The sequence below is a fragment of the Helicoverpa armigera genome, chromosome 17, assembly GCF_030705265.1.
Source record: "Helicoverpa armigera isolate CAAS_96S chromosome 17, ASM3070526v1, whole genome shotgun sequence".
NCBI classification, from domain to species: Eukaryota; Metazoa; Arthropoda; class Insecta; order Lepidoptera; family Noctuidae; genus Helicoverpa; species Helicoverpa armigera.
The window spans coordinates 6415308-6442298 of NC_087136.1; the positions used below are offsets into that span (position 1 = coordinate 6415308).

The 26991-nt window shown below is 37.9% G+C and overlaps 2 protein-coding genes and 1 long non-coding RNA gene across 3 annotated transcripts in view; 2 read left to right on the forward strand and 1 right to left on the reverse strand.

Annotated features, from left to right (window-relative positions):
- The window catches only part of Dhc64c (Dynein heavy chain 64C), a 53967-nt gene extending 51149 nt beyond the window's left edge, over positions 1–2818 (forward strand). Inside the window, 8 exon segments of the mRNA XM_064038754.1 lie at positions 82–199; positions 313–401; positions 489–617; positions 954–1122; positions 1125–1150; positions 1595–1705; positions 1944–2107; positions 2432–2818. Of these exon segments, the coding sequence (XP_063894824.1) occupies positions 82–199; positions 313–401; positions 489–617; positions 954–1122; positions 1125–1150; positions 1595–1705; positions 1944–2107; positions 2432–2600 (975 nt within the window). The 3' untranslated portion in view covers positions 2601–2818.
- LOC110384278 (ADAM 17-like protease) overlaps positions 2809–26991 on the reverse strand; it is a 57234-nt gene continuing 33051 nt past the window's right edge. The window contains exon 17 of the mRNA XM_064038755.1: positions 2809–2930. Coding sequence (XP_063894825.1) covers positions 2870–2930 — 61 coding nt within the window. The 3' untranslated portion in view covers positions 2809–2869. The remainder of the gene's footprint in view (positions 2931–26991) is intronic.
- Positions 5247–5939, forward strand: LOC135118019 (uncharacterized). The gene is made up of 2 exons (XR_010277311.1): positions 5247–5441; positions 5886–5939. It is a non-coding gene; the product is annotated as an uncharacterized LOC135118019 (long non-coding RNA).

A 26991-nucleotide genomic window follows, 5' to 3' on the forward strand; every position in this document is an offset into this window, starting at 1 on the left:
TTTAAGTAATTTTAGATCAAACTTCACTGTTTTAATATATTTCTTGAAATAAATTCTGATTGTTCATATTGTTTTGCCCAGGTACTCCTAACAAACCAAGGTAGCGACTTGGTTTCCAAGCTTCTGAAGATGCAGCAACTTGAAGATGAAGAAGAACTGGCGTACAATGCTGCCGCACAAGACCACGATGCCGTTGCAGGTACATATTTATATCAAAAACCTATTTTGATCTCAAAGGGGTACAATATAAAGTTGAAAATGCAATGGCTGTTGTGACGAGGGAATGTTGGCTAAAAATAATTCATGTTTCAGACTCGATGGTTGCTGGACGCCCTGCCTGGATGAAGACACTACATTCAACTGCCACTAATTGGCTGCAGCTGTTGCCCCAACAGTTACCGGTAAGTATTATCAACAAATAAGACCTAAGTTTTAGGTATGGTATAAATTATAGTGGTGATTTCGATCCTGTTATTATTTTTTTGCAGACTTTGCGTCGTACAGTTGAGAACATCAAAGACCCGCTGTATCGTTTCTTCGAGCGCGAGGTCGCCGCCGGCGCCTCGTTACTGCAACAAGTTTTGCACGATCTACGCAACGTACTATCTATCTGTCAGGTAACGTACTCCATTCATACCTAGAGATAAAAAGCTATCGTATCGAATGAAACGAGTAAATTATAATTTAATCGCCTGAGTAAGAGAACGCTAATAAATAGACCGGTCACCATGTTCTTACACCCAATTATTTTATCGAACTTTTATTTTTATCAGTCTTATTTACTTTCTAATATGCTGTTACTGAAATAATAGAAGGATTGTGATTTTTATGAAGCTTCTACATGTTTTATCATCAAGTTTTTAATAATTATTGCTTTATTTGACCAGATAGTGAAAGGGGTCCTTTTGTAATTTTTGACATACTAATGTACTAATGACTGACTTTATTCCCAGGGCGAGATGAAACAAACAAACGAGACGCGTGCTATGGTGGGGTCGCTAGTTCGCGGCATGTTACCGAGCAACTGGCGCCGCTACGCCGTGGCCCGCGGCTGCACGGTGCAGCAGTGGGTGGGCGACTTCGCGCACCGCGTCACACAGCTTGCTGCCGTGTCCGACGCCGTCGCCGCGCAGGGGCCAAGAGGCTGCAGGTAATGTTCTCAACAAGCTCACTTTACCAACTCCATTGTCAAGTTCAACTATCATCATTGGCCACAGAGCATCTATGTCAAATGATTGTGGCAGTGCTTGTCTATGCGGTTATTAGTGCCGCAAGCACTTTCTTTTGTGGTTGAATATTTTTTGCCAATAGCTGTGCGAAATTTTTTGCCACGTTTTTCGTAGGCGAAGCGCGGGTTGTCAACTAAGATAGACAAATAGACTAGACAGACTGTAAATAGTAATGGTCTTATGTCTGTAATTAGGGGATATTTTTGATAAACGTAACAAATAAGCAAAATTACGAACAGATGTCGACAACATCATTTGATATTTGAGAGCTAGGCCAAAAATGAAATAAATTCTATGTTGACTTTGTGAGTTCGGGTCAATGTTACGACTTCGTCGACTTATTCGTTCGTTTTTACTTTCTACAGAGTATCCCAGTGTGGCTCGGCGGTCTATTGAACCCCGAGGCGTACATAACAGCTACTCGCCAGTGCGTCGCTCAAGCCAACTCTTGGTCTCTTGAAGAACTTCATCTGCAGGTAAAGTATTAAATAATCCAGTACAATTATCTTCGATTATTTGTAACTTAATATAATATATGGTACCGGGACAATGTACCAATGGTGAAAATATATGAATAAGAAGGGAGTGGATGTTAGTATGACGTCTGACAAGACAGAGAGTTATGGAAGAAAAATACCAAGTTACTTGGAAACAGGTCAGGAAAAAGAGAAAAGAAGTACATTCATAAAAAAATAACATTTTTTTTGCTTGTAGGTGACTATCCCCGACCCGGGCACTCCGACAGAGAACGCTCAGACGGAGTGGTCGTTCTCGGTGACCGGGCTGAAGCTGCAGGGCGCCACGGTGAAGGGCAACAGGCTGCTGCTCACCAACACCATCATGGTGGACCTGCCGCTTACTGTGCTCACTTGGATCCGGTAATTTATTTCACTTATCTAATTATTTACATTCACTTTTGAAACTACATAGTATATGGCGAATTAAAGCTTTTCATGATTTAATTATTTTGATCAGAAAACTTTACTCACAATGCTGTATGAATATATTCTACTAGCTGTGTCCCGCTTTCATCCCGGGGGAACTTCTTCCCGTACCCGGACAAAATATTATATCCTATGTTACTTGGGAATAACCTAGATTCCCAAAAGCTTTTTTTTTTCAAACCACCAAAAAAAAACCGCTTTATCATGTTTTTTACGAGGCTTATAAGTTCATGCATTAAATTACTCGTATTTTTGCAGTGGTCCCGAGACTGCTACCGGCGGCCAGAGCCTGACGCTCCCAGTGTACTTGAACAGCGCTCGTTCAGAGTTGCTGTTCACCGTCCGCCTGCCCATCGCGCCCGGACAGGAGCCCCACGCCTTCTACGAGAGGGGCGTAGCCCTACTCACCTCCACTGCACTCAACTAAACATATTTACGTACCACCCGACCTCGGATCTCTATTTACTTACACCGATGTCGGGTTTAAGCAGAAAGAAGTATTTATATATTAGAAGAAGCACATTCTATGTATAACCAGTGTTTATTTATTAATTAATTATATTTTATGCTATAGCTTGAATAATCGTTTTATGTTATGCACGCTATTTATATGAACAAGAAATAAAAAATAATAATATAATTAAAGGTATTTTATTTGTTCACTTATTCTCAGTAAGTTTTGAGAAAAACTTAAATCTACAGCTGACTTGTGCCTTGGATTTGTGTCTTCATGCCGGGTGGCTTTTGTTTCGGCAACCTGAAAAAAAAAAAGTATGTATCCCAAGCAGCAAAATAGTCGACTAAGAATTTGTTTACTCAGCCTTTAATCGCATTAGAGCCGAGTAACCGTTCATAAAACACTCATTTATCGTATAATAGCGGTAATCTCGACTATTTGGCAATACTTGCTAATGTGTGCTTTATGAACGTCGAATAAACGTTTACAGCACTATGTTTTAGCACTTTTACTCCACCTTTTAGCAGGTGCTAAATTAAAGTGGCTAAAATACTCGTTACTCGATTGTTTCATCTATAACAGTCGTATATTAGCTGCAGAATAGCTGATTCGCTGAATTGGGTGCTTTTATACAGCCGTTACTCAGCTCTCTTTTATGTTTCTATAAGAGCTCTATAAACGTAATCAAAATGCAAGATTGCTGCTGTTACTGCACACTTATAGATTAACTCGTATAATCGAATTAAAAACGTTTGTATAGAAACTGTAGTTTAATTTGGACAAAACCAAGGTCATGTTCAATGAACATGTTCTACCGGAACCAATTGCGATGCACGGCGCCGTTCTCGAAGTTGTTCGGAAATATGTATACCTCGGGCAGACATTGCAGTTAGGTAGAAACAACTTTGAGGACGAGGTGAATAGGAGAATTCAGTTGGGTTGGGTTGCATTTGGGAAGCTACGTCGAGTCCTAACATCGTCGATCCCACAGTGGCTAAAGACAAAAGTGATTGAAGAAATCAGTGCGTCCTACCTGTCATGACTTACGGAGCCGAAACGTGGACACTGACGGTACGGCTGCTCCACAAGTTTAAAGTCGCTCAGCGGGCTATGGAAAGAGCTATGCTCGGCGTTTCTTTGAGGGTTCGCATCAGAAATGAGGCAATCCGTCAGAGAACCAAGGTCATCGACATAGCCCACCGAATCAGCAAGCTGAAGTGGCAGTGGGCTGGCCATATTAGCCGAAGAACCGATAACCGTTGGGGTAAACGAGTTCTAGAGTGGAGACCACGCCTCGGCAAACGTAGTGTAGGACGTCCTCAGGCACGATGGAGTGATGACTTGCGCAAGACGGCTGGCAGGAGCTGGATGCGAAAAGCCGAAAATCGATCTCAGTGGCGTGCACTTGGAGAGGCCTATGTCCAGCAGGGGACTGCGATAGGCTGATGATGATGATGTACATGCGAACTAAGAAAAGTTGCATCGGCAGGTACTTGCCAGATCTGGAATTGAAGTCACACACACACATACTTGAGAGACTTTGTTATTTAAGGGCCCGTTCAGACTTCGACTAAATAGAATCACTACTTTTATCCCTATGGTCATGCCTATTGCACTTTAGTTCCTAGCGTTTTGTTTAGTCTGCTGTGCTTTTGCCGTTGACGTATAAAAGTTAAATACACAGTAAAGTTTGGAAAGGACAATGCTATTCTTTGTATGGAAGTTGGGCTCAAGTGTTGCCCACAGTAACTGCATAGTGTATTAGGTTCCATAGGCTTATATTAGGTCCCAGACCAAAGCATTTCGAAATCTATCCCGGGAGTCCTGAGAAAAACTGGTTTGACTCTTATTCAATATTACATAAAATAAGCTTACGAACTCTTAACTATTCCACTTTTATTACCTTAATTGAAATGAATTATATTCATTGACAAATACGAGGTATTGTACACGACAACTTTTTTTTTAACCGACTTCCAAAATGGAGGAGGTTCTTAATCATTGCATTTTTTATGTTTGTACGTGCATAACTCCGTCGTTTACCAACCGATTTCAACAATTATTTAATTGTTTGAAAGGGCTTACTTCCTCAATGGTTCCTTTGTCATCCGGCCCAGGGTCTGGTGATGGAATTTCTAAAAAAATCGGAAGCGACTCTCGAAAATTGTAGACACATATCGAGTAAAACCTTGTTATTCGGGTATATGTCTCAGACACCACAAAACTGTAAAGGTTTTAAAATCTGACCTGACAATGGAGCCGACAGAGAGTGGGAACTCCTCAACGATATCTACTAACTACCTCGTGTTCGAGCTTATTTTATTCGTCTTGATAAGATTTTTCTAGAAGATAGCTCATAGCGCAGGCGCCTTGTAGATTTAAACCGTAAATTCAAAAATATTGCGGTAATTGCCTTTTTTTCATAAAATCATTCCCAGTTCTTATAAGAATCCAACGCTTTTAGAATTTATTTGAAAATCACAGTAAAAAAAATAACCCATTCCAACATTTTCCAGTACTGAATCCTGACAGCGAGATCCTGAGCATTGAGATTGACTATATACGTACATATGAGTAAGACTTATTTGGCAGAAAAGTCTTATCAGATTAATTTCTCAGGACCCCTAGGACCGATTTCAAAAATATTTTGATTTCTTGTTAAGAGTGAATTAAAGAACCTATTCCAACCACTCCCACTACTGGGCAAATGGCATAGGCTTTGTAAACAGACTGTTCATGTGGAACATTTAAACCAGTTTTCCTCGGGACCCCTGGGACAGATTTCAAAAATATTTTAATTTCATGTTAAAAGTGAATTAAGGAACCTATTTCAATCACTCCCACTACTGGGTAAATAAGACAGGCTTTGTAAAGCGACTGTTCATGTGGAATATTAGAACCGGGTTTTCTCCGGACCCCAAGGACTGATTTCAAAAATATTTTGATTTCATGTTAAGAGTGAAGTAAAGAACCTACTTTGACCACTCACACTACTGGGCAAATGCCAAAGACTTTGTTAAGTGACTATCTGAGGAGAACATTTGAATCGGTTTTTTTCTCGGGTCTCCTTTGACCGATTTCAAAAATATTTTAATTTCATGTTAAAAGTGAATTAAGGAACCTATTTCAATCACTCCCACTACTGGGTAAATAAGACAGGCTTTGTAAAGCGACTGTTCATGTGGAATATTAGAACCGGTTTTTCTCTGGACCCCAAGGACCGATTTCAAAAATATTTGGATTTCATGTTAAGAGTGAAGTAAAGAACCTATTTTGACCACTCCCAGTACTGGGCAAATGCCAAAGACTTTGTTAAGTGACTATCTAAGGAGAACATTTGAATCGGTTTTTCTCGGGACCCCTGGAACCGATTTCAAAAATATTTTAATTTCATGTTAAAAGTGAAGTAAGGAACCTACTTCAATCACTCCCACTCCTGGGCAAATAAGTCAGGCTTTGTAAAGCGACTGTTCATGTGGAATATTAGAACCGGTTTTTCTCTGGACCCCAAGGACCGATTTCAAAAATATTTGGATTTCATGTTAAGAGTGAAGTAAAGAACCTATTTTGACCACTCCCACTACTGGGCAAATGCCAAAGACTTTGTTAAGTGACTATCTAAGGAGAACATTTGAATCGGTTTTTCTCGGGACCCCTGGGACCGATTTCAAAATATTTTAATTTCATGTTAAAAGTGAATTAAGGAACCTATTTCAATCACTCCCACTACTGGGTAAATAAGACAGGCTTTGTAAAGCGACTGTTCATGTGGAATATTAGAACCGGGTTTTCTCCGGACCCCAAGGACTGATTTCAAAAATATTTTGATTTCATGTTAAGAGTGAAGTAAAGAACCTACTTTGACCACTCCCAGTACTGGGCAAATGCCAAAGACTTTGTTAAGTGACTATCTGAGGAGAACATTTGAATCAGTTTTTTCTCGGTCTCCTTTGACCGATTTCAAAAATATTTTAATTTCATGTTAAAAGTGAATTAAGGAACCTATTTCAATCACTCCCACTACTGGGTAAATAAGACAGGCTTTGTAAAGCGACTGTTCATGTGGAATATTAGAACCGGGTTTTCTCCGGACCCCAAGGACTGATTTCAAAATATTTTGATTTCATGTTAAGAGTGAAGTAAAGAACCTACTTTGACCACTCCCAGTACTGGGCAAATGCCAAAGACTTTGTTAAGTGACTATCTGAGGAGAACATTTGAATCAGTTTTTTCTCGGTCTCCTTTGACCGATTTCAAAAATATTTTAATTTCATGTTAAAAGTGAATTAAGGAACCTATTTCAATCACTCCCACTACTGGGTAAATAAGACAGGCTTTGTAAAGCGACTGTTCATGTGGAATATTAGAACCGGGTTTTCTCCGGACCCCAAGGACTGATTTCAAAAATATTTTGATTTCATGTTAAGAGTGAAGTAAAGAACCTACTTTGACCACTCCCAGTACTGGGCAAATGCCAAAGACTTTGTTAAGTGACTATCTGAGGAGAACATTTGAATCAGTTTTTTTCTCGGGTCTCCTTTGACCGATTTCAAAAATATTTTAATTTCATGTTAAAAGTGAAGTAAGGAACCTATTTCAATCACTCCCACTACTGGGTAAATAAGACAGGCTTTGTAAAGCGACTGTTCATGTGGAATATTAGAACCGGGTTTTCTCCGGACCCCAAGGACTGATTTCAAAAATATTTTGATTTCATGTTAAGAGTGAAGTAAAGAACCTACTTTGACCACTCCCACTACTGGGCAAATGCCAAAGACTTTGTTAAGTGACTATCTGAGGAGAACATTTGAATCGGTTTTTTCTCGGTCTCCTTTGACCGATTTCAAAAATATTTTAATTTCATGTTAAAAGTGAATTAAGGAACCTATTTCAATCACTCCCACTACTGGGTAAATAAGACAGGCTTTGTAAAGCGACTGTTCATGTGGAATATTAGAACCGGGTTTTCTCGGACCCCAAGGACTGATTTCAAAAATATTTTGATTTCATGTTAAGAGTGAAGTAAAGAACCTACTTTGACCACTGCCACTACTGGGCAAATGCCAAAGACTTTGTTAAGTGACTATCTGAGGAGAACATTTGAATCAGTTTTTCTCGGTCTCCTTTGACCGATTTCAAAAATATTTTAATTTCATGTTAAAAGTGAATTAAGGAACCTATTTCAATCACTCCCACTACTGGGTAAATAAGACAGGCTTTGTAAAGCGACTGTTCATGTGGAATATTAGAACCGGGTTTTCTCCGGACCCCAAGGACTGATTTCAAAAATATTTTGATTTCATGTTAAGAGTGAAGTAAAGAACCTACTTTGACCACTCCCAGTACTGGGCAAATGCCAAAGACTTTGTTAAGTGACTATCTGAGGAGAACATTTGAATCGTTTTTTCTCGGTCTCCTTTGACCGATTTCAAAAATATTTTAATTTCATGTTAAAAGTGAATTAAGGAACCTATTTCAATCACTCCCACTACTGGGTAAATAAGACAGGCTTTGTAAAGCGACTGTTCATGTGGAATATTAGAACCGGGTTTTCTCCGGACCCCAAGGACTGATTTCAAAAATATTTTGATTTCATGTTAAGAGTGAAGTAAAGAACCTACTTTGACCACTCCCAGTACTGGGCAAATGCCAAAGACTTTGTTAAGTGACTATCTGAGGAGAACATTTGAATCAGTTTTTTCGGGTCTCCTTTGACCGATTTCAAAAATATTTTAATTTCATGTTAAAAGTGAATTAAGGAACCTATTTCAATCACTCCCACTACTGGGTAAATAAGACAGGCTTTGTAAAGCGACTGTTCATGTGGAATATTAGAACCGGGTTTTCTCCGGACCCCAAGGACTGATTTCAAAAATATTTTGATTTCATGTTAAGAGTGAAGTAAAGAACCTACTTTGACTCCCAGTACTGGGCAAATGCCAAAGACTTTGTTAAGTGACTATCTGAGGAGAACATTTGAATCAGTTTTTTTCTCGGGTCTCCTTTGACCGATTTCAAAAATATTTTAATTTCATGTTAAAAGTGAATTAAGGAACCTATTTCAATCACTCCCACTACTGGGTAAATAAGACAGGCTTTGTAAAGCGACTGTTCATGTGGAATATTAGAACCGGGTTTTCTCCGGACCCCAAGGACTGATTTCAAAAATATTTTGATTTCATGTTAAGAGTGAAGTAAAGAACCTACTTTGACCACTCCCAGTACTGGGCAAATGCCAAAGACTTTGTTAAGTGACTATCTGAGGAGAACATTTGAATCGGTTTTTTCTCGGTCTCCTTTGACCGATTTCAAAAATATTTTAATTTCATGTTAAAAGTGAATTAAGGAACCTATTTCAATCACTCCCACTACTGGGTAAATAAGACAGGCTTTGTAAAGCGACTGTTCATGTGGAATATTAGAACCGGGTTTTCTCCGGACCCCAAGGACTGATTTCAAAAATATTTTGATTTCATGTTAAGAGTGAAGTAAAGAACCTACTTTGACCACTCCCAGTACTGGGCAAATGCCAAAGACTTTGTTAAGTGACTATCTGAGGAGAACATTTGAATCAGTTTTTTTCTCGGGTCTCCTTTGACCGATTTCAAAAATATTTTAATTTCATGTTAAAAGTGAATTAAGGAACCTATTTCAATCACTCCCACTACTGGGTAAATAAGACAGGCTTTGTAAAGCGACTGTTCATGTGGAATATTAGAACCGGGTTTTCTCGGACCCCAAGGACTGATTTCAAAAATATTTTGATTTCATGTTAAGAGTGAAGTAAAGAACCTACTTTGACCACTCCCAGTACTGGGCAAATGCCAAAGACTTTGTTAAGTGACTATCTGAGGAGAACATTTGAATCAGTTTTTTTCTCGGGTCTCCTTTGACCGATTTCAAAAATATTTTAATTTCATGTTAAAAGTGAATTAAGGAACCTATTTCAATCACTCCCACTACTGGGTAAATAAGACAGGCTTTGTAAAGCGACTGTTCATGTGGAATATTAGAACCGGGTTTTCTCCGGACCCCAAGGACTGATTTCAAAAATATTTTGATTTCATGTTAAGAGTGAAGTAAAGAACCTACTTTGACCACTCCCAGTACTGGGCAAATGCCAAAGACTTTGTTAAGTGACTATCTGAGGAGAACATTTGAATCAGTTTTTTTCTCGGGTCTCCTTTGACCGATTTCAAAAATATTTTAATTTCATGTTAAAAGTGAATTAAGGAACCTATTTCAATCACTCCCACTACTGGGTAAATAAGACAGGCTTTGTAAAGCGACTGTTCATGTGGAATATTAGAACCGGGTTTTCTCCGGACCCCAAGGACTGATTTCAAAAATATTTTGATTTCATGTTAAGAGTGAAGTAAAGAACCTACTTTGACCACTCCCAGTACTGGGCAAATGCCAAAGGCTTTGTTAAGTGACTATCTGAGGAGAACATTTGAATCAGTTTTTTTCTCGGGTCTCCTTTGACCGATTTCAAAAATATTTTAATTTCATGTTAAAAGTGAATTAAGGAACCTATTTCAATCACTCCCACTACTGGGTAAATAAGACAGGCTTTGTAAAGCGACTGTTCATGTGGAATATTAGAACCGGGTTTTCTCCGGACCCCAAGGACTGATTTCAAAAATATTTTGATTTCATGTTAAGAGTGAAGTAAAGAACCTACTTTGACCACTCCCAGTACTGGGCAAATGCCAAAGACTTTGTTAAGTGACTATCTGAGGAGAACATTTGAATCAGTTTTTCTCGGGTCTCCTTTGACCGATTTCAAAAATATTTTAATTTCATGTTAAAAGTGAATTAAGGAACCTATTTCAATCACTCCCACTACTGGGTAAATAAGACAGGCTTTGTAAAGCGACTGTTCATGTGGAATATTAGAACCGGGTTTTCTCCGGACCCCAAGGACTGATTTCAAAAATATTTTGATTTCATGTTAAGAGTGAAGTAAAGAACCTACTTTGACCACTGCCACTACTGGGCAAATGCCAAAGGCTTTGTTAAGTGACTATCTGAGGAGAACATTTGAATCAGTTTTTTCTCGGTCTCCTTTGACCGATTTCAAAAATATTTTAATTTCATGTTAAAAGTGAATTAAGGAACCTATTTCAATCACTCCCACTACTGGGTAAATAAGACAGGCTTTGTAAAGCGACTGTTCATGTGGAATATTAGAACCGGGTTTTCTCCGGACCCCAAGGACTGATTTCAAAAATATTTTGATTTCATGTTAAGAGTGAAGTAAAGAACCTACTTTGACCACTCCCAGTACTGGGCAAATGCCAAAGACTTTGTTAAGTGACTATCTGAGGAGAACATTTGAATCAGTTTTTTCTCGGTCTCCTTTGACCGATTTCAAAAATATTTTAATTTCATGTTAAAAGTGAATTAAGGAACCTATTTCAATCACTCCCACTACTGGGTAAATAAGACAGGCTTTGTAAAGCGACTGTTCATGTGGAATATTAGAACCGGGTTTTCTCCGGACCCCAAGGACTGATTTCAAAAATATTTTGATTTCATGTTAAGAGTGAAGTAAAGAACCTACTTTGACCACTGCCACTACTGGGCAAATGCCAAAGGCTTTGTTAAGTGACTATCTGAGGAGAACATTTGAATCAGTTTTTCTCGGTCTCCTTTGACCGATTTCAAAAATATTTTAATTTCATGTTAAAAGTGAATTAAGGAACCTATTTCAATCACTCCCACTACTGGGTAAATAAGACAGGCTTTGTAAAGCGACTGTTCATGTGGAATATTAGAACCGGGTTTTCTCGGACCCCAAGGACTGATTTCAAAAATATTTTGATTTCATGTTAAGAGTGAAGTAAAGAACCTACTTTGACCACTCCCAGTACTGGGCAAATGCCAAAGACTTTGTTAAGTGACTATCTGAGGAGAACATTTGAATCAGTTTTTTCGGGTCTCCTTTGACCGATTTCAAAAATATTTTAATTTCATGTTAAAAGTGAATTAAGGAACCTATTTCAATCACTCCCACTACTGGGTAAATAAGACAGGCTTTGTAAAGCGACTGTTCATGTGGAATATTAGAACCGGGTTTTCTCCGGACCCCAAGGACTGATTTCAAAAATATTTTGATTTCATGTTAAGAGTGAAGTAAAGAACCTACTTTGACCACTCCCAGTACTGGGCAAATCGGTTTTTATCGGGAACCCTGGAACCGATTTCAAAAATATTTTAATTTCATGTTAAAAGTGAAGTAAGGAACCTACTTCAATCACTCCCACTACTGGGTAAATAAGACAGGCTTTGTAAAGCGACTGTTCATGTGGAATATTAGAACCGGTTTTCTCCGGACCCCAAGGACTGATTTCAAAAATATTTTGATTTCATGTTAAGAGTGAAGTAAAGAACCTACTTTGACCACTCCCAGTACTGGGCAAATGCCAAAGACTTTGTTAAGTGACTATCTAAGGAGAACATTTGAATCGGTTTTTCTCGGGTCTCCTTTGACTGATTTCAAAAATATTTTAATTTCATGTTAAAAGTGAATTAAGGAACCTATTTCAATCACTCCCACTACTGGGTAAATAAGACAGGCTTTGTAAAGCGACTGTTCATGTGGAATATTAGAACCGGGTTTTCTCCGGACCCCAAGGACTGATTTCAAAAATATTTTGATTTCATGTTAAGAGTGAAGTAAAGAACCTACTTTGACCACTCCCAGTACTGGGCAAATCGGTTTTTATCGGGACCCCTGGAACCGATTTCAAAAATATTTTAATTTCATGTTAAAAGTGAAGTAAGGAACCTACTCCAATCACTCCCACTCCTGGGCAAATAAGTCAGGCTTTGTAAAGCGACTGTTCATGTGGAATATTAGAACCGGTTTTCTCGGACCCCAAGGACTGATTTCAAAAATATTTTGATTTCATGTTAAGAGTGAAGTAAAGAACCTACTTTGACCACTCCCAGTACTGGGCAAATGCCAAAGACTTTGTTAAGTGACTATCTGAGGAGAACATTTGAATCGGTTTTTCTCGGGTCCCTTTGACCGATTTCAAAAATATTTTAATTTCATGTTAAAAGTGAATTAAGGAACCTATTTCAATCACTCCCACTACTGGGTAAATAAGACAGGCTTTGTAAAGCGACTGTTCATGTGGAATATTAGAACCGGGTTTTCTCCGGACCCCAAGGACTGATTTCAAAAATATTTTGATTTCATGTTAAGAGTGAAGTAAAGAACCTACTTTGACCACTCCCAGTACTGGGCAAATGCCAAAGACTTTGTTAAGTGACTATCTGAGGAGAACATTTGAATCAGTTTTTCTCGGGTCTCCTTTGACCGATTTCAAAAATATTTTAATTTCATGTTAAAAGTGAATTAAGGAACCTATTTCAATCACTCCCACTACTGGGTAAATAAGACAGGCTTTGTAAAGCGACTGTTCATGTGGAATATTAGAACCGGTTTTCTCCGGACCCCAAGGACCGATTTCAAAAATATTTGGATTTCATGTTAAGAGTGAAGTAAAGAACCTACTTTGACCACTCCCAGTACTGGGCAAATGCCAAAGACTTTGTTAAGTGACTATCTGAGGAGAACATTTGAATCAGTTTTTTTCTCGGGTCTCCTTTGACCGATTTCAAAAATATTTTAATTTCATGTTAAAAGTGAATTAAGGAACCTATTTCAATCACTCCCACTACTGGGTAAATAAGACAGGCTTTGTAAAGCGACTGTTCATGTGGAATATTAGAACCGGGTTTTCTCCGGACCCCAAGGACTGATTTCAAAAATATTTTGATTTCATGTTAAGAGTGAAGTCGTGGTGGCCTAGTGGGTAAAGGACCAACCTCAAGTATGAGGGCGCGGGGTCGATCCCAGGTCAGGCAAGTACCAATGCAACTTTTCTAAGTTTGTATGTACTTTCTAAGTATATCTTAGACACCATTGACTGTGTTTCGGATGGCACGTTAAACTGTAGGTCCCGGCTGTCAGTGAACATCCTTGGCAGTCGTTACGGGTAGTCAGAAGCCAGAAAGTCTGACACCAGTCTAACCAAGGGGTATCGGGTTGCCCGGGTTACTGGGTTGAGGAGGTCAGATAGGCAGTCGCTTTGTAAAGCACTGGTACTCAGCTGAATCCGGTTAGAACTGGAAGCCGACCCCAAGGTGATTTCAAAAATATTTTGATTTCATGTTAAGAGTGAAGTAAAGAACCTACTTTGACCACTCCCAGTACTGGGCAAATGCCAAAGACTTTGTTAAGTGACTATCTGAGGAGAACATTTGAATCAGTTTTTTTCTCGGGTCTCCTTTGACCGATTTCAAAAATATTTTAATTTCATGTTAAAAGTGAATTAAGGAACCTATTTCAATCACTCCCACTACTGGGTAAATAAGACAGGCTTTGTAAAGCGACTGTTCATGTGGAATATTAGAACCGGTTTTCTCTGGACCCCAAGGACTGATTTCAAAAATATTTTGATTTCATGTTAAGAGTGAAGTAAAGAACCTACTTTGACCACTCCCAGTACTGGGCAAATGCCAAAGACTTTGTTAAGTGACTATCTGAGGAGAACATTTGAATCAGTTTTCTCGGGTCTCCTTTGACCGATTTCAAAAATATTTTAATTTCATGTTAAAAGTGAATTAAGGAACCTATTTCAATCACTCCCACTACTGGGTAAATAAGACAGGCTTTGTAAAGCGACTGTTCATGTGGAATATTAGAACCGGTTTTCTCCGGACCCCAAGGACTGATTTCAAAAATATTTTGATTTCATGTTAAGAGTGAAGTAAAGAACCTACTTTGACCACTCCCAGTACTGGGCAAATGCCAAAGACTTTGTTAAGTGACTATCTGAGGAGAACATTTGAATCAGTTTTTTTCTCGGGTCTCCTTTGACCGATTTCAAAAATATTTTAATTTCATGTTAAAAGTGAATTAAGGAACCTATTTCAATCACTCCCACTACTGGGTAAATAAGACAGGCTTTGTAAAGCGACTGTTCATGTGGAATATTAGAACCGGGTTTTCTCCGGACCCCAAGGACTGATTTCAAAATATTTTGATTTCATGTTAAGAGTGAAGTAAAGAACCTACTTTGACCACTCCCAGTACTGGGCAAATGCCAAAGACTTTGTTAAGTGACTATCTGAGGAGAACATTTGAATCAGTTTTTTCGGGTCTCCTTTGACCGATTTCAAAAATATTTTAATTTCATGTTAAAAGTGAAGTAAGGAACCTATTTCAATCACTCCCACCTGGGTAAATAAGACAGGCTTTGTAAAGCGACTGTTCATGTGGAATATTAGAACCGGGTTTTCTCCGGACCCCAAGGACTGATTTCAAAAATATTTTGATTTCATGTTAAGAGTGAAGTAAAGAACCTACTTTGACCACTCCCAGTACTGGGCAAATGCCAAAGACTTTGTTAAGTGACTATCTGAGGAGAACATTTGAATCAGTTTTTTTCTCGGGTCTCCTTTGACCGATTTCAAAAATATTTTAATTTCATGTTAAAAGTGAATTAAGGAACCTATTTCAATCACTCCCACTACTGGGTAAATAAGACAGGCTTTGTAAAGCGACTGTTCATGTGGAATATTAGAACCGGGTTTTCTCCGGACCCCAAGGACTGATTTCAAAAATATTTTGATTTCATGTTAAGAGTGAAGTAAAGAACCTACTTTGACCACTCCCAGTACTGGGCAAATGCCAAAGACTTTGTTAAGTGACTATCTGAGGAGAACATTTGAATCAGTTTTTTCGGGTCTCCTTTGACCGATTTCAAAAATATTTTAATTTCATGTTAAAAGTGAATTAAGGAACCTATTTCAATCACTCCCACTACTGGGTAAATAAGACAGGCTTTGTAAAGCGACTGTTCATGTGGAATATTAGAACCGGGTTTTCTCGGACCCCAAGGACTGATTTCAAAAATATTTTGATTTCATGTTAAGAGTGAAGTAAAGAACCTACTTTGACCACTCCCAGTACTGGGCAAATGCCAAAGACTTTGTTAAGTGACTATCTGAGGAGAACATTTGAATCAGTTTTTTCTCGGTCTCCTTTGACCGATTTCAAAAATATTTTAATTTCATGTTAAAAGTGAATTAAGGAACCTATTTCAATCACTCCCACTACTGGGTAAATAAGACAGGCTTTGTAAAGCGACTGTTCATGTGGAATATTAGAACCGGGTTTTCTCCGGACCCCAAGGACTGATTTCAAAAATATTTTGATTTCATGTTAAGAGTGAAGTAAAGAACCTACTTTGACCACTCCCAGTACTGGGCAAATGCCAAAGACTTTGTTAAGTGACTATCTGAGGAGAACATTTGAATCAGTTTTTTCGGGTCTCCTTTGACCGATTTCAAAAATATTTTAATTTCATGTTAAAAGTGAATTAAGGAACCTATTTCAATCACTCCCACTACTGGGTAAATAAGACAGGCTTTGTAAAGCGACTGTTCATGTGGAATATTAGAACCGGGTTTTCTCGGACCCCAAGGACTGATTTCAAAAATATTTTGATTTCATGTTAAGAGTGAAGTAAAGAACCTACTTTGACCACTCCCACTACTGGGCAAATGCCAAAGACTTTGTTAAGTGACTATCTGAGGAGAACATTTGAATCAGTTTTTTTCTCGGGTCTCCTTTGACTGATTTCAAAAATATTTTAATTTCATGTTAAAAGTGAATTAAGGAACCTATTTCAATCACTCCCACTACTGGGTAAATAAGACAGGCTTTGTAAAGCGACTGTTCATGTGGAATATTAGAACCGGGTTTTCTCCGACCCCAAGGACTGATTTCAAAAATATTTTGATTTCATGTTAAGAGTGAAGTAAAGAACCTACTTTGACCACTCCCAGTACTGGGCAAATGCCAAAGACTTTGTTAAGTGACTATCTGAGGAGAACATTTGAATCAGTTTTTCTCGGGTCTCCTTTGACCGATTTCAAAAATATTTTAATTTCATGTTAAAAGTGAAGTAAGGAACCTATTTCAATCACTCCCACTACTGGGTAAATAAGACAGGCTTTGTAAAGCGACTGTTCATGTGGAATATTAGAACCGGGTTTTCTCGGACCCCAAGGACTGATTTCAAAAATATTTTGATTTCATGTTAAGAGTGAAGTAAAGAACCTACTTTGACCACTCCCAGTACTGGGCAAATGCCAAAGACTTTGTTAAGTGACTATCTGAGGAGAACATTTGAATCAGTTTTTTTCTCGGGTCTCCTTTGACCGATTTCAAAAATATTTTAATTTCATGTTAAAAGTGAATTAAGGAACCTATTTCAATCACTCCCACTACTGGGTAAATAAGACAGGCTTTGTAAAGCGACTGTTCATGTGGAATATTAGAACCGGGTTTTCTCCGGACCCCAAGGACTGATTTCAAAAATATTTTGATTTCATGTTAAGAGTGAAGTAAAGAACCTACTTTGACCACTCCCAGTACTGGGCAAATGCCAAAGACTTTGTTAAGTGACTATCTGAGGAGAACATTTGAATCAGTTTTTTTCTCGGGTCTCCTTTGACCGATTTCAAAAATATTTTAATTTCATGTTAAAAGTGAAGTAAGGAACCTATTTCAATCACTCCCACTACTGGGTAAATAAGACAGGCTTTGTAAAGCGACTGTTCATGTGGAATATTAGAACCGGGTTTTCTCCGGACCCCAAGGACTGATTTCAAAAATATTTTGATTTCATGTTAAGAGTGAAGTAAAGAACCTACTTTGACCACTCCCAGTACTGGGCAAATGCCAAAGACTTTGTTAAGTGACTATCTGAGGAGAACATTTGAATCAGTTTTTTTCTCGGGTCTCCTTTGACCGATTTCAAAAATATTTTAATTTCATGTTAAAAGTGAATTAAGGAACCTATTTCAATCACTCCCACTACTGGGTAAATAAGACAGGCTTTGTAAAGCGACTGTTCATGTGGAATATTAGAACCGGGTTTTCTCCGGACCCCAAGGACTGATTTCAAAAATATTTTGATTTCATGTTAAGAGTGAAGTAAAGAACCTACTTTGACCACTCCCAGTACTGGGCAAATGCCAAAGACTTTGTTAAGTGACTATCTGAGGAGAACATTTGAATCAGTTTTTCTCGGGTCTCCTTTGACCGATTTCAAAAATATTTTAATTTCATGTTAAAAGTGAATTAAGGAACCTATTTCAATCACTCCCACTACTGGGTAAATAAGACAGGCTTTGTAAAGCGACTGTTCATGTGGAATATTAGAACCGGGTTTTCTCGGACCCCAAGGACTGATTTCAAAAATATTTTGATTTCATGTTAAGAGTGAAGTAAAGAACCTACTTTGACCACTCCCAGTACTGGGCAAATGCCAAAGACTTTGTTAAGTGACTATCTGAGGAGAACATTTGAATCAGTTTTTTTCTCGGGGTCTCCTTTGACCGATTTCAAAAATATTTTAATTTCATGTTAAAAGTGAATTAAGGAACCTATTTCAATCACTCCCACTACTGGGTAAATAAGACAGGCTTTGTAAAGCGACTGTTCATGTGGAATATTAGAACCGGGTTTCTCCGACCCCAAGGACTGATTTCAAAAATATTTTGATTTCATGTTAAGAGTGAAGTAAAGAACCTACTTTGACCACTCCCAGTACTGGGCAAATGCCAAAGACTTTGTTAAGTGACTATCTGAGGAGAACATTTGAATCAGTTTTTCTCGGGTCTCCTTTGACCGATTTCAAAAATATTTTAATTTCATGTTAAAAGTGAATTAAGGAACCTATTTCAATCACTCCCACTACTGGGTAAATAAGACAGGCTTTGTAAAGCGACTGTTCATGTGGAATATTAGAACCGGGTTTTCTCCGGACCCCAAGGACTGATTTCAAAAATATTTTGATTTCATGTTAAGAGTGAAGTAAAGAACCTACTTTGACCACTCCCACTACTGGGCAAATGCCAAAGACTTTGTTAAGTGACTATCTGAGGAGAACATTTGAATCAGTTTTTTTCTCGGGTCTCCTTTGACCGATTTCAAAAATATTTTAATTTCATGTTAAAAGTGAATTAAGGAACCTATTTCAATCACTCCCACTACTGGGTAAATAAGACAGGCTTTGTAAAGCGACTGTTCATGTGGAATATTAGAACCGGGTTTTCTCCGGACCCCAAGGACTGATTTCAAAAATATTTTGATTTCATGTTAAGAGTGAAGTAAAGAACCTACTTTGACCACTGCCACTACTGGGCAAATGCCAAAGGCTTTGTTAAGTGACTATCTGAGGAGAACATTTGAATCAGTTTTTCTCGGTCTCCTTTGACCGATTTCAAAAATATTTTAATTTCATGTTAAAAGTGAATTAAGGAACCTATTTCAATCACTCCCACTACTGGGTAAATAAGACAGGCTTTGTAAAGCGACTGTTCATGTGGAATATTAGAACCGGGTTTTCTCGGACCCCAAGGACTGATTTCAAAAATATTTTGATTTCATGTTAAGAGTGAAGTAAAGAACCTACTTTGACCACTCCCAGTACTGGGCAAATGCCAAAGACTTTGTTAAGTGACTATCTGAGGAGAACATTTGAATCAGTTTTTCTCGGGTCTCCTTTGACCGATTTCAAAAATATTTTAATTTCATGTTAAAAGTGAATAAGGAACCTATTTCAATCACTCCCACTACTGGGTAAATAAGACAGGCTTTGTAAAGCGACTGTTCATGTGGAATATTAGAACCGGGTTTTCTCCGGACCCCAAGGACTGATTTCAAAAATATTTTGATTTCATGTTAAGAGTGAAGTAAAGAACCTACTTTGACCACTCCCAGTACTGGGCAAATGCCAAAGACTTTGTTAAGTGACTATCTGAGGAGAACATTTGAATCAGTTTTTCTCGGTCTCCTTTGACCGATTTCAAAAATATTTTAATTTCATGTTAAAAGTGAATTAAGGAACCTATTTCAATCACTCCCACTACTGGGTAAATAAGACAGGCTTTGTAAAGCGACTGTTCATGTGGAATATTAGAACCGGGTTTTCTCCGGACCCCAAGGACTGATTTCAAAAATATTTTGATTTCATGTTAAGAGTGAAGTAAAGAACCTACTTTGACCACTCCCAGTACTGGGCAAATGCCAAAGACTTTGTTAAGTGACTATCTGAGGAGAACATTTGAATCAGTTTTTTTCTCGGGTCTCCTTTGACCGATTTCAAAAATATTTTAATTTCATGTTAAAAGTGAATTAAGGAACCTATTTCAATCACTCCCACTACTGGGTAAATAAGACAGGCTTTGTAAAGCGACTGTTCATGTGGAATATTAGAACCGGGTTTTCTCCGGACCCCAAGGACTGATTTCAAAAATATTTTGATTTCATGTTAAGAGTGAAGTAAAGAACCTACTTTGACCACTCCCAGTACTGGGCAAATGCCAAAGACTTTGTTAAGTGACTATCTGAGGAGAACATTTGAATCAGTTTTTTCGGGTCTCCTTTGACCGATTTCAAAAATATTTTAATTTCATGTTAAAAGTGAATTAAGGAACCTATTTCAATCACTCCCACTACTGGGTAAATAAGACAGGCTTTGTAAAGCGACTGTTCATGTGGAATATTAGAACCGGGTTTTCTCCGGACCCCAAGGACTGATTTCAAAAATATTTTGATTTCATGTTAAGAGTGAAGTAAAGAACCTACTTTGACCACTCCCAGTACTGGGCAAATGCCAAAGACTTTGTTAAGTGACTATCTGAGGAGAACATTTGAATCAGTTTTTTTCTCGGGTCTCCTTTGACCGATTTCAAAAATATTTTAATTTCATGTTAAAAGTGAAGTAAGGAACCTATTTCAATCACTCCCACTACTGGGTAAATAAGACAGGCTTTGTAAAGCGACTGTTCATGTGGAATATTAGAACCGGGTTTTCTCGGACCCCAAGGACTGATTTCAAAAATATTTTGATTTCATGTTAAGAGTGAAGTAAAGAACCTACTTTGACCACTCCCACTACTGGGCAAATGCCAAAGACTTTGTTAAGTGACTATCTGAGGAGAACATTTGAATCAGTTTTTTTCTCGGGTCTCCTTTGACCGATTTCAAAAATATTTTAATTTCATGTTAAAAGTGAATTAAGGAACCTATTTCAATCACTCCCACTACTGGGTAAATAAGACAGGCTTTGTAAAGCGACTGTTCATGTGGAATATTAGAACCGGGTTTTCTCCGGACCCCAAGGACTGATTTCAAAAATATTTTGATTTCATGTTAAGAGTGAAGTAAAGAACCTACTTTGACCACTGCCACTACTGGGCAAATGCCAAAGACTTTGTTAAGTGACTATCTGAGGAGAACATTTGAATCAGTTTTTTCGGTCTCCTTTGACTGATTTCAAAAATATTTTAATTTCATGTTAAAAGTGAATTAAGGAACCTATTTCAATCACTCCCACTACTGGGTAAATAAGACAGGCTTTGTAAAGCGACTGTTCATGTGGAATATTAGAACCGGGTTTTCTCGGACCCCAAGGACTGATTTCAAAAATATTTTGATTTCATGTTAAGAGTGAAGTAAAGAACCTACTTTGACCACTCCCAGTACTGGGCAAATGCCAAAGACTTTGTTAAGTGACTATCTGAGGAGAACATTTGAATCAGTTTTTCTCGGGTCTCCTTTGACCGATTTCAAAAATATTTTAATTTCATGTTAAAAGTGAAGTAAGGAACCTATTTCAATCACTCCCACTACTGGGTAAATAAGACAGGCTTTGTAAAGCGACTGTTCATGTGGAATATTAGAACCGGGTTTTCTCCGGACCCCAAGGACTGATTTCAAAAATATTTTGATTTCATGTTAAGAGTGAAGTAAAGAACCTACTTTGACCACTCCCAGTACTGGGCAAATGCCAAAGACTTTGTTAAGTGACTATCTGAGGAGAACATTTGAATCAGTTTTTCTCGGGTCTCCTTTGACCGATTTCAAAAATATTTTAATTTCATGTTAAAAGTGAATTAAGGAACCTATTTCAATCACTCCCACTACTGGGTAAATAAGACAGGCTTTGTAAAGCGACTGTTCATGTGGAATATTAGAACCGGGTTTTCTCCGGACCCCAAGGACTGATTTCAAAAATATTTTGATTTCATGTTAAGAGTGAAGTAAAGAACCTACTTTGACCACTCCCAGTACTGGGCAAATGCCAAAGACTTTGTTAAGTGACTATCTGAGGAGAACATTTGAATCAGTTTTTCTCGGTCTCCTTTGACCGATTTCAAAAATATTTTAATTTCATGTTAAAAGTGAATTAAGGAACCTATTTCAATCACTCCCACTACTGGGTAAATAAGACAGGCTTTGTAAAGCGACTGTTCATGTGGAATATTAGAACCGGGTTTTCTCCGGACCCCAAGGACTGATTTCAAAAATATTTTGATTTCATGTTAAGAGTGAAGTAAAGAACCTACTTTGACCACTCCCAGTACTGGGCAAATGCCAAAGACTTTGTTAAGTGACTATCTGAGGAGAACATTTGAATCAGTTTTTCTCGGGTCTCCTTTGACCGATTTCAAAAATATTTTAATTTCATGTTAAAAGTGAATTAAGGAACCTATTTCAATCACTCCCACTACTGGGTAAATAAGACAGGCTTTGTAAAGCGACTGTTCATGTGGAATATTAGAACCGGGTTTTCTCCGGACCCCAAGGACTGATTTCAAAAATATTTTGATTTCATGTTAAGAGTGAAGTAAAGAACCTACTTTGACCACTCCCACTACTGGGCAAATGCCAAAGACTTTGTTAAGTGACTATCTGAGGAGAACATTTGAATCAGTTTTTTCTCGGTCTCCTTTGACCGATTTCAAAAATATTTTAATTTCATGTTAAAAGTGAATTAAGGAACCTATTTCAATCACTCCCACTACTGGGTAAATAAGACAGGCTTTGTAAAGCGACTGTTCATGTGGAATATTAGAACCGGGTTTTCTCCGGACCCCAAGGACTGATTTCAAAAATATTTTGATTTCATGTTAAGAGTGAAGTAAAGAACCTACTTTGACCACTCCCACTACTGGGCAAATGCCAAAGACTTTGTTAAGTGACTATCTGAGGAGAACATTTGAATCAGTTTTTCTCGGGTCTCCTTTGACCGATTTCAAAAATATTTTAATTTCATGTTAAAAGTGAATTAAGGAACCTATTTCAATCACTCCCACTACTGGGTAAATAAGACAGGCTTTGTAAAGCGACTGTTCATGTGGAATATTAGAACCGGGTTTTCTCCGGACCCCAAGGACTGATTTCAAAAATATTTTGATTTCATGTTAAGAGTGAAGTAAAGAACCTACTTTGACCACTCCCAGTACTGGGCAAATGCCAAAGACTTTGTTAAGTGACTATCTGAGGAGAACATTTGAATCAGTTTTTTCTCGGTCTCCTTTGACCGATTTCAAAAATATTTTAATTTCATGTTAAAAGTGAAGTAAGGAACCTATTTCAATCACTCCCACTACTGGGTAAATAAGACAGGCTTTGTAAAGCGACTGTTCATGTGGAATATTAGAACCGGGTTTTCTCGGACCCCAAGGACTGATTTCAAAAATATTTTGATTTCATGTTAAGAGTGAAGTAAAGAACCTACTTTGACCACTCCCAGTACTGGGCAAATGCCAAAGACTTTGTTAAGTGACTATCTGAGGAGAACATTTGAATCAGTTTTTTCGGGTCTCCTTTGACCGATTTCAAAAATATTTTAATTTCATGTTAAAAGTGAATTAAGGAACCTATTTCAATCACTCCCACTACTGGGTAAATAAGACAGGCTTTGTAAAGCGACTGTTCATGTGGAATATTAGAACCGGGTTTTCTCCGGACCCCAAGGACTGATTTCAAAAATATTTTGATTTCATGTTAAGAGTGAAGTAAAGAACCTACTTTGACCACTCCCAGTACTGGGCAAATGCCAAAGACTTTGTTAAGTGACTATCTGAGGAGAACATTTGAATCAGTTTTTTCTCGGGTCTCCTTTGACCGATTTCAAAAATATTTTAATTTCATGTTAAAAGTGAATTAAGGAACCTATTTCAATCACTCCCACTACTGGGTAAATAAGACAGGCTTTGTAAAGCGACTGTTCATGTGGAATATTAGAACCGGGTTTTCTCGGACCCCAAGGACTGATTTCAAAAATATTTTGATTTCATGTTAAGAGTGAAGTAAAGAACCTACTTTGACCACTCCCAGTACTGGGCAAATGCCAAAGCTTTGTTAAGTGACTATCTGAGGAGAACATTTGAATCAGTTTTTCTCGGTCTCCTTTGACCGATTTCAAAAATATTTTAATTTCATGTTAAAAGTGAATTAAGGAACCTATTTCAATCACTCCCACTACTGGGTAAATAAGACAGGCTTTGTAAAGCGACTGTTCATGTGGAATATTAGAACCGGGTTTTCTCGGACCCCAAGGACTGATTTCAAAAATATTTTGATTTCATGTTAAGAGTGAAGTAAAGAACCTACTTTGACCACTCCCAGTACTGGGCAAATGCCAAAGACTTTGTTAAGTGACTATCTGAGGAGAACATTTGAATCAGTTTTTTCTCGGTCTCCTTTGACCGATTTCAAAAATATTTTAATTTCATGTTAAAAGTGAAGTAAGGAACCTATTTCAATCACTCCCACTACTGGGTAAATAAGACAGGCTTTGTAAAGCGACTGTTCATGTGGAATATTAGAACCGGGTTTTCTCCGGACCCCAAGGACTGATTTCAAAAATATTTTGATTTCATGTTAAGAGTGAAGTAAAGAACCTACTTTGACCACTCCCAGTACTGGGCAAATGCCAAAGACTTTGTTAAGTGACTATCTGAGGAGAACATTTGAATCAGTTTTTCTCGGGTCTCCTTTGACCGATTTCAAAAATATTTTAATTTCATGTTAAAAGTGAATTAAGGAACCTATTTCAATCACTCCCACTACTGGGTAAATAAGACAGGCTTTGTAAAGCGACTGTTCATGTGGAATATTAGAACCGGTTTTCTCCGGACCCCAAGGACTGATTTCAAAAATATTTTGATTTCATGTTAAGAGTGAAGTAAAGAACCTACTTTGACCACTCCCACTACTGGGCAAATGCCAAAGACTTTGTTAAGTGACTATCTGAGGAGAACATTTGAATCAGTTTTTCTCGGTCTCCTTTGACCGATTTCAAAAATATTTTAATTTCATGTTAAAAGTGAATTAAGGAACCTATTTCAATCACTCCCACTACTGGGTAAATAAGACAGGCTTTGTAAAGCGACTGTTCATGTGGAATATTAGAACCGGTTTTCTCCGGACCCCAAGGACTGATTTCAAAAATATTTTGATTTCATGTTAAGAGTGAAGTAAAGAACCTACTTTGACCACTCCCAGTACTGGGCAAATGCCAAAGACTTTGTTAAGTGACTATCTGAGGAGAACATTTGAATCAGTTTTTCTCGGGTCTCCTTTGACCGATTTCAAAAATATTTTAATTTCATGTTAAAAGTGAATTAAGGAACCTATTTCAATCACTCCCACTACTGGGTAAATAAGACAGGCTTTGTAAAGCGACTGTTCATGTGGAATATTAGAACCGGGTTTCTCCGGACCCCAAGGACTGATTTCAAAAATATTTTGATTTCATGTTAAGAGTGAAGTAAAGAACCTACTTTGACCACTCCCAGTACTGGGCAAATCGGTTTTTCTCGGGACCCCTGGAACCGATTTCAAAAATATTTTAATTTCATGTTAAAAGTGAAGTAAGGAACCTACTCCAATCACTCCCACTCCTGGGCAAATAAGACAGGCTTTGTAAAGCGACTGTTCATGTGGAATATTAGAACCGGGTTTTCTCCGGACCCCAAGGACTGATTTCAAAATATTTTGATTTCATGTTAAGAGTGAAGTAAAGAACCTACTTTGACCACTGCCACTACTGGGCAAATGCCAAAGGCTTTGTTAAGTGACTATCTGAGGAGAACATTTGAATCAGTTTTTTTCTCGGGTCTCCTTTGACTGATTTCAAAAATATTTTAATTTCATGTTAAAAGTGAATTAAGGAACCTATTTCAATCACTCCCACTACTGGGTAAATAAGACAGGCTTTGTAAAGCGACTGTTCATGTGGAATATTAGAACCGGGTTTTCTCCGGACCCCAAGGACTGATTTCAAAATATTTTGATTTCATGTTAAGAGTGAAGTAAAGAACCTACTTTGACCACTCCCAGTACTGGGCAAATGCCAAAGACTTTGTTAAGTGACTATCTGAGGAGAACATTTGAATCAGTTTTTCTCGGTCTCCTTTGACCGATTTCAAAAATATTTTAATTTCATGTTAAAAGTGAAGTAAGGAACCTATTTCAATCACTCCCACTACTGGGTAAATAAGACAGGCTTTGTAAAGCGACTGTTCATGTGGAATATTAGAACCGGGTTTTCTCCGGACCCCAAGGACTGATTTCAAAAATATTTTGATTTCATGTTAAGAGTGAAGTAAAGAACCTACTTTGACCACTCCCAGTACTGGGCAAATGCCAAAGACTTTGTTAAGTGACTATCTGAGGAGAACATTTGAATCAGTTTTTCGGGTCTCCTTTGACCGATTTCAAAAATATTTTAATTTCATGTTAAAAGTGAATTAAGGAACCTATTTCAATCACTCCCACTACTGGGTAAATAAGACAGGCTTTGTAAAGCGACTGTTCATGTGGAATATTAGAACCGGGTTTTCTCCGGACCCCAAGGACTGATTTCAAAAATATTTTGATTTCATGTTAAGAGTGAAGTAAAGAACCTACTTTGACCACTCCCAGTACTGGGCAAATGCCAAAGACTTTGTTAAGTGACTATCTGAGGAGAACATTTGAATCAGTTTTTCTCGGTCTCCTTTGACCGATTTCAAAATATTTTAATTTCATGTTAAAAGTGAATTAAGGAACCTATTTCAATCACTCCCACTACTGGGTAAATAAGACAGGCTTTGTAAAGCGACTGTTCATGTGGAATATTAGAACCGGGTTTCTCCGGACCCCAAGGACTGATTTCAAAAATATTTTGATTTCATGTTAAGAGTGAAGTAAAGAACCTACTTTGACCACTCCCAGTACTGGGCAAATGCCAAAGACTTTGTTAAGTGACTATCTGAGGAGAACATTTGAATCAGTTTTTCGGGTCTCCTTTGACCGATTTCAAAAATATTTTAATTTCATGTTAAAAGTGAATTAAGGAACCTATTTCAATCACTCCCACTACTGGGTAAATAAGACAGGCTTTGTAAAGCGACTGTTCATGTGGAATATTAGAACCGGGTTTTCTCCGGACCCCAAGGACTGATTTCAAAAATATTTTGATTTCATGTTAAG